The following is a 16,020-nucleotide window of genomic DNA, read 5'->3' as shown; positions in this document are numbered from 1 at the left end:
CTTTCAGCACTAAAAAATGTAGTAATGTGTACTATATAAACCTTCCCCAAACAGTACTAACAAAAACAAAGCTATGTCATTTACTTGTATCGATACATATTAAGTTATAATATATTATCTTGATTAATAAAATAAAATAAAAACATCTATATAATATAAAGTCCCTCAACAACAATACTTCATAGCAGAAACAAGCATTCCTGTCCTCACTTTTTTCTTTCCATTAAGATCAATGGCTGTGGTAAACTCTCTTTCAACACCTTTTCTAATTACCAAATCATTTTTCACTACAAGGACAACAAGGCTGCCTGTCCACAGGCAAGTGGTGTTTGCAAGTATTCATGAGAATATTTCAAACCCCATCTCATCATCATCATCGTCATCATCAACAACAACAATAACAACAACTACTCCGTGTCAGATCAAATCAACTTCGAAAAATGGGCTTAAGGTATTTCGTTGATCTTTTTACTAAAGGTGATGGTGGGATTCGATCCACAAGACTTTTGTTTGTTTTGGTATTATATAAAATTATATTAGGCCTAGAGTCTATCTAGACATGTATTAGAGTAGGACTTATTCCAATTATTGTGAATTGATGTTGGACCTTCATATTAAATTATCCATACATTAGATGTCCATTTTTTAGCGTGAAAAAGAAATGAAAGGCTTCTTTATATGGATTTGAGCAATCCTCCATTCATAAGCTAAGTTTTGAATTCAATTAGATGCAAGATCTATTTTTTACTTTAATTATATGTAATCATTTGTTGCTCAAAACATATCAATTGGTAGAGATCATAACAATTATCTTTGTTTATTTATCCTTCTTTCTGCTTAGAACATATTGATTCGATCTAATAAGTAGGAGGACTAATCATCCAATCAATAGATTTTGTTTTAGAATTTTGAAATAATATTTGGAGATCATTTTATGTAAGTGATTGTTTATCAAACTGACACGTTGTTTCAATTTCAAACTTGAAATATGAAATTTGAAGTTCGAAAAACAAAGTTTAGTTTTCACCCGTCCAAACACAAGCTTTCAAATAGCCTTTATCAACTCAATTTCACTTATTGGTACTATTTTTATTTTTATTTTCAAATATCAACCAATTCATGTACAAACGTCTACTGATTTTTCGTAATATATTTATTATATAAATATATAGGTATTTGAAGATACGTCAACGGGTGTAGTTTGTTATAGAGATGAATATGGAGAAATCACATGTGAAGGATATGATGAAGGCCCTCGTTTTTGCCACCAACCCCCAAAGTCTCCTTCTAAATCAAGGTATATATATATATATATATATATGTAACATTATTATTATAATAATTAGAACATATATATACCTATAACATTATAAATACAACCATTTAATTAATTTTATTTTTGATACTTACTATTAACATGTTACAATATCCAGAGATGAAGAGATTGTAGAGCTCCTCCAAAGAAATTGGCTTCATATAGCTGTGGAATGAAGAGACTTTGTGCATTCTTAACGGGCTTAATCGACGCAAATATATATGCCTCAAGTTCAAGCTAATCAGATATTGTTACTTGAATACTATGTATTCATTCAGTTCTATTCAGACTCATGATAGTCGTCGTTGTTCTAATAGCTAGTATATTTTGACAAAAAGATAAAGGGATATTGACTTGCCTTTTTTTTTACTAGTTAAAATGTATATAAGTAGTACAATTTGTGTATTGGCAATTTATTTTTCACTTTCAACCTAATGTTTTTTCTTCCAATCACCCACCCCACCCTCACCGTCATATTTTTTTTTTTTGGGGTCTCACCGACTTTTGAAATGAATCAAATTTAAAATTGTATGATCATCTTATTTATAAATATTAAATTATCAGATCAATAGATATATTTTAATTTATTTAATTATCAACAAAATGTTCACGTATGTGTGGATCAGATTGTTTTTTCATGAACCAAACACGTGAAAGTTTTTTTTTTTATAATAGGTGTGGTGAGATAAAACTCAAAACTTTCTTTTTAAGTTGTGCGAGTGTATGACCAACTTAAGTTTAAGTTATTAAACGAATAATTAACCCAATTAGCAACCCATTATAGAGATAAACTCAAAATACATGCTAATTAGATTTGTTATTTGGTTTAAAGCTTCCATTGAGTCCGTTGCTATCTCGATGTTGGACAAATGTGACGAGATTGCTAGTTGCATGCCGTAGTAAATTGCCAATATTTCAGCATGTAACGCGTTAAGTGCGTTGATTTTTATTGAGAACCCGATCACCCAGTTACCTAGTTGGTCTGCGATTATGCCCCCGCCCCTCCATTGGATGTGCTATAGTCAAAGGATCCATCGACATTTAGCTTCAAACCGTAAGGGTTTTGTTTGTTTTTTTGGTTTCATAAGAGAGATACTGGAATTCAGCTGCTCTTTGGATAGGTTTATCCGTTGGAATATAATCACTTCTAGTTGTGGTTCCGTTGGAGCCAAAATACTAAAAGGAAAAACGAGTTTCCATTTTAGATTATGTTGTAGGGTCAGTTTGATGTTTTTAATGGAGACTAACCAATGGGGATCGTTAGATGCATGAATACTAACAAGTGTTCCCAATATTTTCTTACCACAGAGATGTGCTTGGCTGATTCAGGTAGCCCACAATGTAAACAGTTAGGACTGATATCTATATCATTCTTGGTCTTACTTTTCTGTAATCCTAAACCCCCTGCGTCCTTGTCTTCCGTAACGACATCCCAGCTTATTATGAGGTATAATTTACGCTTGACATCAGTAGTCCCCCATATGAAGTTACACTGGATTTTATCTATCCTATTCGTGAAAGTAGATGGTAACTTGTGAAGCTGCATAACGTGGGTAGGGTAGGGATGCTATTTAAGACAGCCTTTGCTAGATTGGTTCTACCCGCCAAGTTTAGGAATTTGGTTTTCCAGCCAGCCATCTTGCTTTGGAGATTGTCCAAGACAAACTGGAAATCTTTATGGGTTGGGCTTCCCTGCGTGATGGGGAATCCCAAATATTTTTCCAAAGTTATGGCTTTGTTGGAATCCCATGATTTTAGTAATATCCCCTATAGTAGTATCTGTACAGTTTTTGGAGAAGAGGATTTTTTATTTTCCAAGATTAATGCTTTGCCCACTCATGGCACAAAAATCTCGGTTGGTGCATGAACTAGGTTCTGCTTTAGCCATTGGAATAAGATCATCCGCAAAGAATAGATGTGATAGTTTTGGTCCCTTTCCCGCAATTCTGATAGGTTTCCTGCATTTACTTTGGACCGCTTTGTTGATGTTGTTCGACAACTCCATACATAATATAAAGATATACGGTGACATAGGGTCCCCTCATATACCTCTAGAGGGATCGAAGAATTCCATTCGCGTACCATTTACTAGTATTGACACCTTACTAGTTGTGATACATGACATGATTGTGGAGGATAACTTGGGAGGAAAGTTAGAAGATTGAAGGGTATATCTAATATAGGACCATTCTATTTTGTCGAATGCTTTCTCGAGGTCGATCTTCATAACCATATTCCCAGCTCTATCCTTCATTCTCTTAAAGTAGTTTATGTTGGACAAAATGATAATCACACCCAGGATAATGTCCAAACTAAATAGCAATAGAAAGAGAGTAACGACACCAAATATTAAAATGGGTAAATATGATATCCGAATAAGTAATACAATAATATTGATGGAAAACTTGGTAGTGTCAAAAGACTACTACTCACCACTCTTTTATTTCTTACAACTCACAATTATATTACTTCCACACTATTTTCTCACAAACTAATTCTTAGTTCGTGGATTACTCTCTCTACTCTCTATTGCTTCTCTATTTTGGTATATCCTTACAAATGAGCATAAATGCTCTGTTTATAAGAACAATTTTGTCCATTTGATGTCATTAATGACATCAATGGAAACTAACAATTCAAACTTGTAGGTAAACAACTTTGACATAAATGTGGTAGTCAATTTCCACAAAGTTTGGCTGCCAAACTCTACCAAAATTCTACCAAACTTTGACTATCAAAACTCTACCAAACTTCCACAAATGTGGCTACCAACTTTCACATTTGTGGCTTGCCAATTTTCACATTTGTGGTAAGTAATTTTAACAAATGTGGCTGCCAAATTAATTGTTGTTTTATTCCCACAAATCTCTCCCTTAATTTTGATTTTTCTTCTTTATTCCAAGGCTTGATCTCAATCTGAAAATCTTCAAACTTGAGAGGCTTTGTAAAGATATCCGCAACTTGATCATGAGATTTCACATACTTGAGCTCTACCTCTTTCTTGGCAATGCATTCTCGGATAAAGTGATACCTTGTGTCTATGCATTCTCGGATAAAGTGATACCTTGTGTCTATGCATTCTCGGATAAAGTGATACCTTGTGTCTATGTGCTTGCTTTGATCATGATACACTGGATTCTTGGCAAGTGCTTGCGCAGATTTGTTATCAACACAAATCATTATGGCTTCAATTTGCGGCAAATTGAGTTCCTTCAACAATCTCCTCAACCAAATAGCATGACACGTACATGATGTCGCTACCACGTATTCAGCTTCACAAGTCGAGAGAGTAACAATTTATTGTTTCTTTGAACTCCAAGAAATAACATAATCACCCAAGTAAAACACAAAACCCGATGTGCTTTTTCTATCATCAACATCTCCCGTATAATCACTATCACAATATCCCACAAGATTAAAATCATCAGAAGAAGAATAAAATAGTCCAAGGTCAATCGTACCTTTTAGGTAACGTAAAATTCTTCTAGTGACCATCAAGTGAGTGGAGGTGGGAGCTTCCATGAAGCAACTTACTACTCCAACCGCAAAGAGTATATCTGGTCTCGTACATGTCAAGTACCTTAGACTTCCTACGAGACTTTTGAACAAAGTCGAATCCACTTTTTCTCCATCTTCAAACTTTGACAATTTTGTTCCACTTTCCATTGGGGTGTTCACAGGGTTGCAATCAAACATGTTGAACTTCTTCAAAATCTCCTTTGTATAGCTTTCTTGATATATGAAGATGTCTTCCTCCATTTGCTTCACTTCTAGGCCCAAGTAATATGACATGAGCCCTATGTCCATCATCTCAAACTCAAGGGACATAGTTTTCTTGAAAGCTTCAAATAAAACTAGTTTGTTGCCCGTTAGAATGATATCATCAACATAAAGACAAACAAGTAGAATATCTCCATTAGTATGAACTTTAATATAAAGAGCATATTCATGGAGACAACGAGTAAACTCATTATCTTGAAAGTATTTGTCAATGCGACTATTCCAAGCTCGTGGAGCTTGCTTCAACCCATATAAGGCTTTCTTCAACCTCAACACCTTATCTTCGTGATTTTTAACCACAAAACCCAATAGTTGCTCAACATAGACTTCTTCTTCAAGATATTCATTCAAGAATGCCGATTTGACATCTGATTGATGGATTTTCCACTTCATTTGCGCCGCTAAAGAGATCAATAGACGGATTGTCTCCATGCGGGCAATAGGTGCATAGACTTCCTCGTAGTCGATGACATGCCTTTGTTTGTAGCCTTTAGCCACAAGTCTTGCCTTGTATCTCTCTACCTCTTCATGGACATTTTTCTTCATCTTGTATACCCATTTGACTTCAATCGCTCGATGATCTTTGGGAAGAGTTGTTAACTCCCAAGTGTTATTCTTCTCTATTGACTCGATCTCCTCCTCCATGGCCTGTCTCCACCTTTTGTCAGTAACAGCTTCATCAAAATTCATTGGTTCACTGTCAGCAAAAAGACAACACAAAAAATCAAAATTAGCAATTTCTTATATGTCATCATAGAGTTCTTGGATACTCCTCATCTTATGTGGTCTTTCACTTGAACTCTCTTGAGAAGATGGAGATGCAACATTTACTGGTGAAGGAGGCGGGGTTGCATCCTATGCAGGTGCCATGGCCTCATGTTCTTCTTTATCTCCAAAGTATGGAAGAAAATCATTCTTTCTTCCGGAGTCTCCCAATTCCATGATGCTTCTTCATCAAATTCAACATCACGAATCACCACCACCTTGTTATTGTTGGATTGTACAATTTGTAACCTTTTGAACTCGTGTCATAGCCAATAAACACATACTTGACACTCCGATTGTCAAGTTTAGCTCTCCCTTGATGTGGAACATAACATAGGCTATGCTCCCAAAGATTCTCAAGTGTTTGACACTTGGCTTTCTTCCGCTCCATGCTTCTTGAGGTGTTTGATCTCGTACATTTTTTGTTGGAGACCTGTTGCTCAAATAAACTGCACAAGAAACAGCCTCGGCCCAAAATTCTTTTGGTAGATGGTTTTCAACATAAATCTAGCCATATTAAGAATTGTTCTATTCTTTCTTTCTGCAACTCCATTTTGTTGGGGAAAGTAAGGTACCGTTAGAGGGCGACAAATTCCATGAGATTGACAAAAGTCATTAAATTCTTTTGAAGTAGAATTCCCCTCCTCTATCGGACCTTTAATGCTTTTATTTCATAGTCACTTTCTTTTTCTACAAGTGCTTTAAAAATTTTAAAGGCAACAAAAAACTTCAGATTTTTGCTTCAAGAAGTATACCCAAGTCTTTCTACTGAAATCATCAATAAAGAGCAAGAAGTATTTTCTTTTACCAAAAGAAAGTGGATTGATTGGACCACACACATCGGTGTGTACAAGTTGGAGTGGCTTACTTGTTCTTGATGTAGTCTCCTTTGGACAACTCCTCCTTTCATGGCAAGCCACATTTGTGGAAATTTGGTAGAGTTTTGGTAGTCAAAGTTTGGTAGAATTTTGGTAGATTTTGGCAGCAAAACTTTGTGGAAATTAGCTACCACATTTATGTCAAAGTTGTTTACCTACAAGTTTGAATTGTTAGTTTCCATTGATGTCATTAGTGACATCAAATGGACAGAATTTTTCTTATAAATAAAACACTTATGCTCATTTGTAAGGACACACCAAAATAGAGAAGCAATAGAGAGTAGAGAGAGTAATCCACAAACTACTTCTTAGTTTGTGAGAAAATAGTGTGGAAGTAATATAATTGTGAGTTGTAAGAAATAAAAGAGTGGTGAGTAGTAGTCTTTTGACACTACCAAGTTTTCCATCAATATTATTGTATTACTTATTAGGGTATCATATTTACCCATTTTAATATTTGATGTCGTTGTTACTCTCTTCCTATTGCTATTTAGTTTGGACATTATCCTGGGTGTGATTATCATTTTGTCCAACAACAATATCAGAACCATGACAAATAATAGTTCGTTGTCCTTTCAGTACCCCATCTCACAAGAGAAAATTATGAAAAATGGTGTCTACGAATGAAAGCTATTATTGGCTCTCAAGATGTCTGGGACATTGTGGACAAAGCGTATACAAAACCCGTTAATGAGGAAACTTTGTCCTCAAATGAAAAAAGGTTCTTGTTAAAGACAAGAAAGAAAGATCAACATGCCCTCACTCTCATCCATCAATGTTTGGATGATGGCATGTTTGAGAAGGTGGTTGATGCAACCACCTCAAAAGAAGCTTGAGAGATTTTACAAAATTCTCTCTAAGGAGTTGATAAAGTAAAGAAGATAAAACTTCAAACTCTAAGGGCTGACTTTGAAGTTTTAAAAATGAAAGAATCTGAGTCCACATCGGATTTCTGTTCAAGGTTGATGGCTGTTGTAAATCAACTAAGAAGATATGGGAAGGAAGTAGATGATGTGCGTGCGGTAGAAAAGATATTTCGTTCTTTAACACCTAAATTTGATTATGTGGTGTGTGTTATTGAGGAGTCTAAAGATTTAGACTCTATGACAGTAGAACAATTGGAAGGTTCTTTACTAGCCCACGAAGAGAAAATGAAAAGGAGAAAAGAAGACCCACTAGAGCAACTTCTTAAAACTCAGGCATCCTTCAAAGGATTTAAAGGTGAGAAAAGTTACAAAGGAAATGGACAATGGCGAGGCCGTGGAGGTTGTGAAGGCAATGGAAGAGGAAAAAGTTATACCAATAAATTCAACAATGAAGATAAGAGTCACCGGTCATTCAGAGGTTGTGGCCGTGGTCAACGAGGAGGAAGAGGACGTGGAGCCTATCAAGGTACAAATGAAATGAGGTATGACAAATCTAAAATTCAGTGTTAACTGTCATAAAATTGGACATAACTCTTGGGAATGTCGTAATAATGTTCAAGAGACAGTTAATCTTGTTGACAACAACAAAGACGAAGATGAGTCAACGTTGTTATTAGCACTCAAAGAAGATACAGATGATTGTAGTTCATGGTATCTTGACAGTGGAGCAAGTAATCATATGTGTGGCCACAAAGATAAGTTTGTGGAGATAAAGAAAACGGTGAAAGGTAATGTGTCTTTTAGAGATACCTCAAAGATCCAAATTGAAGGGATAGGTACGATTCTGATATCCTGTAAAGATGATGGCCATAAATTGATTAACAATGTTTATTATGTGCCAAAATTGAAAAGTAATATTTTGAGTTTGGGTCAACCTTCTTAAAAAGGGATATGATATTCATATGAAAAATATGCATCTTTGGCGTAGAGATTCAAGTAACAACTTAATTGCTAAAGTGCATATGGCAAAGAATAGGTTGTTCCTTTTGAATCCTAAAACAATCGATGCAAAGTTTCTGAAGGCTAATGTGCAAGATGACTCATGGTGTTGGCATATGCGATTTGGGCACTTGAACTTTGAAGCACTCAAATCAATGGGAGACAAGAACATGGTTGATGAGATTCTGTCAATCAACCTGCCAAATTAGTTGTTTTATTCCCACAGTTTATGAGTTCTTGCACTATTATAGCGTTGTATGTGGTCTATCTATTCTTGAGGAAGCTCGCTTGATGTGGACCAATTAGTTGATTCATTAATGGTTTAAGCTTGTTGACAATAATTTTAGTTAATATTTTATACGTTGTGTTGCAAAGGCTTATAGGTCTGAAGGTTTATAGAGCCGTCACATTTCTAGTTTTTGGGATCAAACAAATATGGGTTGCATTATGTGTGGGTCAATAAAACCATTAGCCCATGTTTCTTTACAGAAATCCACTACTGAGCTCCCCACACTTCCCCAGTAGTTTTGGTAGAAAAAAGGGTGGATTCCGTCAGGCCCAGGTGCCTTGTTTGGTTGGAAAGAATTGATGGCGTCCCAAATTTCTATCTTGGACAGATCCTCATCTAGGCTAGATAGGTCCAGTTGAGGCACAAGACCAAGGTGCTCATGTCTATTATTTGAGTACGGTTGACTAGTCCAAAAGAGTTTTTTGTAGTAGTCATGGGTGTGCTGGATAATTTTGCCTTGCTCATACACCCAGCTACCATCCTCAATTTGTAGAGCATTAATTCTATTACGTCGTCTTCGATTTAGGGTAGTTATGTGGAAAATTTTGGTATTTGTATCCCCTTGGTTAATCCAATTAATGCGTGATCTCAACTTTCAGAAGTCATCTTCGGACTCCAATAGTTTGTTGAAATCGAGCGTCAGTGTTCGCTTAAGATCCTGGAGGAAGTTACTTTCAGCATATCTAGGGGATGCTTGTATTCCCCTGAGCCTATTGATGATATTTTGTTTTTTACGGAAGATGTCCCCAAAGGTTAACTTACTCCAAGTTGTGGCTTTAGTTTCAAAGTTCTGTATAGATTCAGCTAAAGGATAACCTTTACCCCAGATTGAGTTGACTATATTCTTAAAGTTGGGGTGCGATGTCCACATAGTTTCCAGTCTAAAAAATTTATTAATTATATTATGGTGGGTTCTTTTGAGGGAGATAAGTAGATGACAGTGATCCGAGTGTGTACGCGACAAGTGGTAAACTTGGGCATCGAGGTATTTTTGTAACCACTCGTCATTAGCCATAAATCTGTCCAATCTCTCAAGGATCAGCTTTGATTTGTTTTTAAATATTTTATTTAGTCAAGTGTACTTGCTACCCTTATAGACCATGTCTATAAATTGGCAGTAATTTATGACGTCGATAAAGTCCCTAGCACGTGAGCAATTAATAGGGTTACCGCCCTTTTTTCAGAATTTGAAGTTAGCTCATTAAAATCAACTTCAATGAGCCACATACCTTTATAAGATGTTTTATGTTCCTAAGATTTTTCCATAAGATCTTCCTATTACATCTAGAGGAGCTAGCATAAATGCAACGAAATAGCCAAGTAGATGTAAAAGAGTGTACCTTAATCATTGCATGCACTTCTTGTGAAGTTGTTGCGATCTCGTCGAGCTCCAGAAAATTGTCGTCCCAAAGTACGACGATACCTCCCGAGTTCCCAATAGCCGGGACTTCTATCATTTTGTTAAAAGGAAAGCTTTCTAGAAGGGTCTAATGGCACTGCATCTTAGTTTCTAGAAGAGCCACCAAAGGTGGCTTATGCCAGTTGAGTAGGGAATGAAAATTCCTCCTAAATTCGGCTCCATTACAGCCTCTACAATTCCATACAATAATATTCATTGGTGTGGTTGAGTTTCGCGGGACTATCAATGGCAGACTCCTTCTAGCTTCCGCCCAAGCTGCATGTTCCCTCAATAGTGGGTTCATGATTAGAACATAGTTCCCTATCTCCGGGTTTGACGGAGGTCATATATCTAGCAAGTTTTTTATAAGATTCAGGTGGCAAATAAGGATGAGTTTTTTTTCGTATTGAACTTTGTATATCATTATTTTTATTTCTTTTAGGACCGCTATTTCTGTTCTTGTTTGTCTCATTAGCTCTATTGCCTCTTCTACTTCCTCCGAGTTTGAAGTAAGACGGGGACTGGGGGGTTGGGGTGAGAAGGGGGAAGTACCTAGGATGGAGATGCCACATCGTTCTGGCTCTGGTTCGAGCTCCTCAATGACCCTACCTGAACTATCACTGGGAGAGGAACACCCTGCTAGTACATGTGAAGGGGATTGTAGAGTAGATCTATCATCGGGTTTATCGAAGGGGATGGAAAAAAGGGGTGTCCTGCTGCACCTCTAAAGGGTGAAGTAAGGGAGTCTCCCACGATGGGATGTGGAAGAAGGGGAGATGTGGAAATGGGTAGCTGGGTTGAGGTTGAAGTACTGACGACAACCAAACTTGGTTGTTGTAGGATTTCATTGCCATGCTCATCCCCTCCGAGACTACTTGGGCAATGTTAGATGGGTTTTGAACTACTATTCCCACTTCCCTCCCTTCCATCATCACTCCAAGGGAGAGTGAGTGGCCCTGGAGACTCATTTCCAGCTAGGACATGGGGGCGACATTTGGGAATTAGGGGTGGAGCTGGGGTGGCATAGATGGGAGTCAGTATCGTTGGTGGTGGAGGGTTCGGTTGGGGTGGGGTATTATTAATTACTGAAGGATTAATTGATTATGGTTTTTTACTTTTATTACTTAGAGGTGGGGCCCTAGTTAGAGTTGATTCGTTACTAAAAGTGTTCATATTTTTTCCTTTATTTTCAGTAAAAGTAATTTTATTTTTACCACGGTTAGAGGAGACTTTTACCTCATTAAAGTTGTTTCTGTTGATTATGACGTCATCGTGTGAATTGTGAATTGTGAATTGTCTGAGATGCAACCTTGTTGGAATTTGGACTACTTGTGACACTTTGAGATTTTAAGTCTTTTTCAGTAATATTGGTGACTTTATTTTCCTGGAGACCATTTTGTGCTTTAGATTTGTATTGAAAAAGCTATGAATCTAGGTACTTACCTGTTTTAGCATCGTATAGTTTGATGCTATTACCTTCTCCGATTGGTTTTGATGAAGATTGTTGGCCTCAAGTATTCTTTATCTTGTTATGCCTTTTTAAAGGTAACAACTATGTGTTGAGTTGTCTGTCGACTTGTCGTCCTTATGCCTCTCATTATGAGTGTTGGATGCCTCTGCGTTTGAAACCTTTAAGCTCCCCTCGGGTGTCTTTTTCGAGAAAGATCTGCATGTCAAATAGGTGTGGCCCACGCATCCACACTCCACGCACAGGATACCGTCCCCTTCATATATAATCTCTTATGATCATAGTATTGGGTAGGGAGTTCCGGTAATCTCAACCAGATTGCAGTGACAGTTTCCTTTGCACTTGATGCCACGAAGTTTGGTTGACATCGCCTTATGGATAGGAAGAAACCATTGATGAACCAAGGACCCCCATGGAGGGCCATGTTCATGTTTTCTTCCTTAAGGAACTTTACCGTGAAGTAGTCATGTCCTAGGTCGATTAGTAAGATTTTCTCGTTTGTTTTCCATAGGGCTGTTAGCTTACTTTTCAGGCATAAGTGGGTATTTTTTTCCCTAATAGTTTGATGATAAGCAACTAGGCCCATGGTTGATAAATTCTTGATTTTTCCGCGCCTGAGAGGATGATAGCATTATCATCCCTCTTGGTTAAGGCCTAAGGGGTCTATCTTGTTTGACCTTTCTTCGCAATCCATTTGTTCCGTCAGTATATTATCATTCATTAAGTGGATGGTCGTTAATTGGCTTGAAAAAATGTAACGGCATGTCCCATCATTATGGTCTCATCATAGAGGAGGTACTGAACAACCTCAACTATCATTATGAACTTAAATACATGGAACATTAGAGGTATGTGCAACGCACATATTCAAAAATGAACATGTAACACACGTGTTAAAAAAAACTAGCAAGTATTATAAGTAAAAAGAGTTCATTGCTTATCTTGGATAAAATAACTAAAATAATTCAAAATTCATCTTTCTCATATAAAAAAAATTGATTTGCCTTGATTAAGAATGAATCACCATCCAAAAATAGAAAGGAGAAACACCTTAAATAGGAGCGCTATCACTTGTAAGAAAGTTTTTAAACAAACTTAAAATTCAAAGTTCCTCTCATCAAGATGGTGATTTTATTATCGAACAAGAATGAATCATAGTCAGTCCTAAAGAGGTAACCAAAAAGATCGACTTAACACAAATATAAATTTGTCGGGGAATAAATAATGAATATTAAATTATTACATCAAATAATAATACTATATAAACCAACATATTAATGTATGATTTTTTACTATTTCGTTGTATTGTTAGCATATAACATTTTCTTTCATTAACTTGATCAAAATGATAGCGTAGTGGTACATCATAAAGAAATATTTTGCTACACACTCGACATGCAATTAAAGTAATATAAGTCACCGTTATGTTTCTCTTAACTAAGTTGAATCATATATTAATTCAGCTTAGTTACGAGAAACATAACAATGACTTGTACTAATTTAATTGCATGTCGAGTATGTGACAAAATATTTCCTCATGTTGAGTCACTATTCTATCATTTTGATCAAATTCATAAAAGAAAAGGTTATATGCTAGCAATACAAGGAAATAGTAAATCACACATGAACATATTTTTTAGTTTATATGTGATTACTATTTGATATAATAATTTGATATTCATTATTATATTTATTTTCCAACCAATTTATATTTGTGTTAAATTGGAGTTTTTTTTTTGTTACCTCTTTTAGGACCAACTATAATTCATTCTCGTTCGATCAGAAAATCACCATCTTGATAGATTATATGGAAGACTTATCAAAATTAATTAGATTTGTATTGTCATATATATACCAAATAGGTCCTGATTGGATGTAATCTCTCAACTTTTAACCCAATAAGAACTCTCTGGTTGAGATTGCTTTAAGGAAGATAATTTGCTAATCGAATCAAAATAAAGCCCCACCCTAAAAAGGAATTGATAATCAAAAGAATCTTTTCCTTGCTTAAGAAATGTGATTCACTTATCAAATTAAAATGAATCGCTTTCCTAAAAGAGAATGTAGAAACACTCTAGTGAGGATCACTATAAGGAAGTTTTTCACATAAACTAATACTCCCTCCGTCCCATTTTATGTGGCAACATTTCCTTTTTGGTCAGTCCCAAAAAGAATGTCACTTTCCTTATATGGTAAGTATTTAAAGGTGCAATTCTTCTTTTACCCTTGTTGGTTCCACTTAATTTTAAAATAATACTCCAATACATTTATGAGGAGAGAGAAAAGTGAGTGTACTTTTTAAAGGGCAATTTGGTAAACATTTCAAAGTCTTCATTTATTTCTTAAACTCCGTGCCCGGTCAAATGTTGCCACATAAAATGGGACGGAGGGAGTAATTCAAATTTCATCTTCCTTATATAAAAAAAAATGTGATTTGTCCGATTTAGAATAAATTGCCACCTAAAAATAAAAGGGAGAAACACCATTGATAGGAGCGCTTTCCAATGTAAAGAAGTTTTCAACCAAACTAAAAGCTCAAAGTACCATATTCATGAAATTTTTACTTTCCTTATACAGTGTATGTAACAGTAACATATTCCAACAATCTTATATGATTATGCAAAATCTTATACTAAATCACTTGTACTACTCGTGCAATGCACGTGCCCGACATGGATGGTCGTTAATTGGCTAATCAAGCTTGAAAAAATGTAACGACATGTCCCATCATTATGGTCTCATCATGGAGGAGGTACTAACCAACCTCAACTATCATTATGAACTTAATTACACAGAACGTTAGAGGCGCGCATGCAACACACGTACTAAAAAATGAACTCATATAACGCACGTGTTAAAAAATTGGTAAGTCTTATAAGCAAAAAGAGTGTATTGCTTATCTTGGACAAAATAACATAAGGCTTATTGTCTTCTTTGAACATATAGTTAAGGAACATAATGCTAAAGAAGTAGTTGCTAAATTTGGTAGGAAATAGTATTGGTGTCATAACTATACTACCAGTGAACAACTCCAACATAACTTTTGACTTCACTCTGGTTAGATCGCTGCCCTGGTAAGGAAGTTTTACTTAAACTAATAATTCAAAGTCCATCTTCCTCATATAAAAAATGTTGATTTGCGTCGATTTAGAATGAATCACCATCTAAAAATAGAAGGGAGAAACATCCTAGATAGAAGCGCTTTTCCTTGTAAGAAAGTTTTAAACAAACTAAAAATTCAAAATTCTTATTAAGATTGTGATTTTCTGATCGAACAAAAATAAATCATAGTCGGTCCTAAAAAGTTAACAAAAGAAATTGACTTAACGCATATATAAATTTGTCGACGAATAAATAATGAATATCAAATAATAATACTATATAAACTAACATATTCATGCATTAATTTTTAGCATTTCATAGTATTGTTAGCATATAACATTTTCTTCCATAAACTTGATCAAAATAATAGAGTAGTTGTAAATCATAAAGAAATATTTTGTCACCCACTTGGCATGCAATTAAATTAGAATAAGTATACATTATTTTTCTTTTAAGTAAGTTAAATCATATATTAATTCAACTTAGTTAAGAGAAACATAACGGTGATTTATACTAATTTAATTTTATGTCGAGTGTGTGACAAAATATTTCCTCATGTTGTGCCAATACTCTATCATTTTGATCAAGTTCATAAAAGAAAAAGTATATGCAACAATACAAGAAAATGGTAAAATCACATATGACCATATTAGTTTATATATTCTTACTATTTGATATAATAATTTGATATTCATTATTTATTTTCCAACCAATTTATATTAGTGTTAAGTCGGATTTTTTTTGTTACCTCTTTTAGAACCGAATATGATTCATTCTTGTTCGATTAGAAAATCACCATCTTGATAGGAGAAAGAGGAACTTTGAATTTTTAGTTTGTTTGAAAAACTTCCTTACAGAGAAAACGCTTCTATTTAGAATGTTTTTCCCTTCTATTTTTGGGTGACAATTCATTCTAAATCTAGGTCAATTACATTTTTTAATATGAGGAAGATGTATTTATATAATTCAATCTTTAGATAATTAAAATATTATTATTTAATTAGATATTTAATTAAATTATTAATTTACTATAGGGGCAAAAAGGTAATTCAATTTTTAAGATAGGAACTTTCCACCTTGAAAATTATTTATATATAAAAATGTCAACACTAGAAGGAGCTTTTCCATCTTTTTCCTCATGAAAATAATAATCATCAGC

General features: G+C 35.1%; 2 protein-coding genes across 2 annotated transcripts; both read left to right on the top strand.

Moving 5' to 3' along the window:
- The first annotated feature begins 232 nt into the window (after nucleotides 1-232).
- LOC125820157 (uncharacterized) lies at nucleotides 233-1,491 on the top strand. Its single transcript, XM_049499579.1, has 3 exons — nucleotides 233-451; nucleotides 1,173-1,297; nucleotides 1,434-1,491. The coding sequence occupies exons 1-3, from the start codon at nucleotides 233-235 to the stop codon at nucleotides 1,489-1,491; spliced, it is 402 nt and encodes a 133-aa protein (XP_049355536.1).
- Nucleotides 1,492-7,661: 6,170 nt separating this feature from the next.
- Nucleotides 7,662-8,812, top strand: LOC125820309 (uncharacterized). The gene is made up of 3 exons (XM_049499748.1): nucleotides 7,662-8,130; nucleotides 8,225-8,392; nucleotides 8,622-8,812. The coding sequence occupies exons 1-3, from the start codon at nucleotides 7,662-7,664 to the stop codon at nucleotides 8,810-8,812; spliced, it is 828 nt and encodes a 275-aa protein (XP_049355705.1).
- The last annotated feature ends 7,208 nt before the right edge of the window (nucleotides 8,813-16,020 follow it).

Source organism: Solanum verrucosum, unplaced genomic scaffold (assembly GCF_900185275.1).
Source record: "Solanum verrucosum unplaced genomic scaffold, falcon-dt-bn FXZP01000229.1, whole genome shotgun sequence".
NCBI classification, from domain to species: domain Eukaryota; kingdom Viridiplantae; phylum Streptophyta; class Magnoliopsida; order Solanales; family Solanaceae; genus Solanum; species Solanum verrucosum.
Note: the sequence above shows the minus strand (reverse complement) of the source record. Positions and strands in the feature narration are given on the sequence as shown.

Bases quoted from the DNA above. Each gene is read 5' to 3' on its own strand.
- LOC125820157 (XM_049499579.1), top strand. From the start codon at position 233: ATGGCTGTGGTAAACTCTCTTTCAACACCTTTTCTAATTACCAAATCA. The intron at 452-1,172 runs GTATTTCGTTGA...ATAAATATATAG, and splicing joins CTTCGAAAAATGGGCTTAAG to GTATTTGAAGATACGTCAAC. The intron at 1,298-1,433 runs GTATATATATAT...TACAATATCCAG, and splicing joins AAGTCTCCTTCTAAATCAAG to AGATGAAGAGATTGTAGAGC.
- LOC125820309 (XM_049499748.1), top strand. From the start codon at position 7,662: ATGAAAGAATCTGAGTCCACATCGGATTTCTGTTCAAGGTTGATGGCT. The intron at 8,131-8,224 runs GTACAAATGAAA...ATAATGTTCAAG, and splicing joins AGGACGTGGAGCCTATCAAG to AGACAGTTAATCTTGTTGAC. The intron at 8,393-8,621 runs GTAATGTGTCTT...TAATTGCTAAAG, and splicing joins GATAAAGAAAACGGTGAAAG to TGCATATGGCAAAGAATAGG.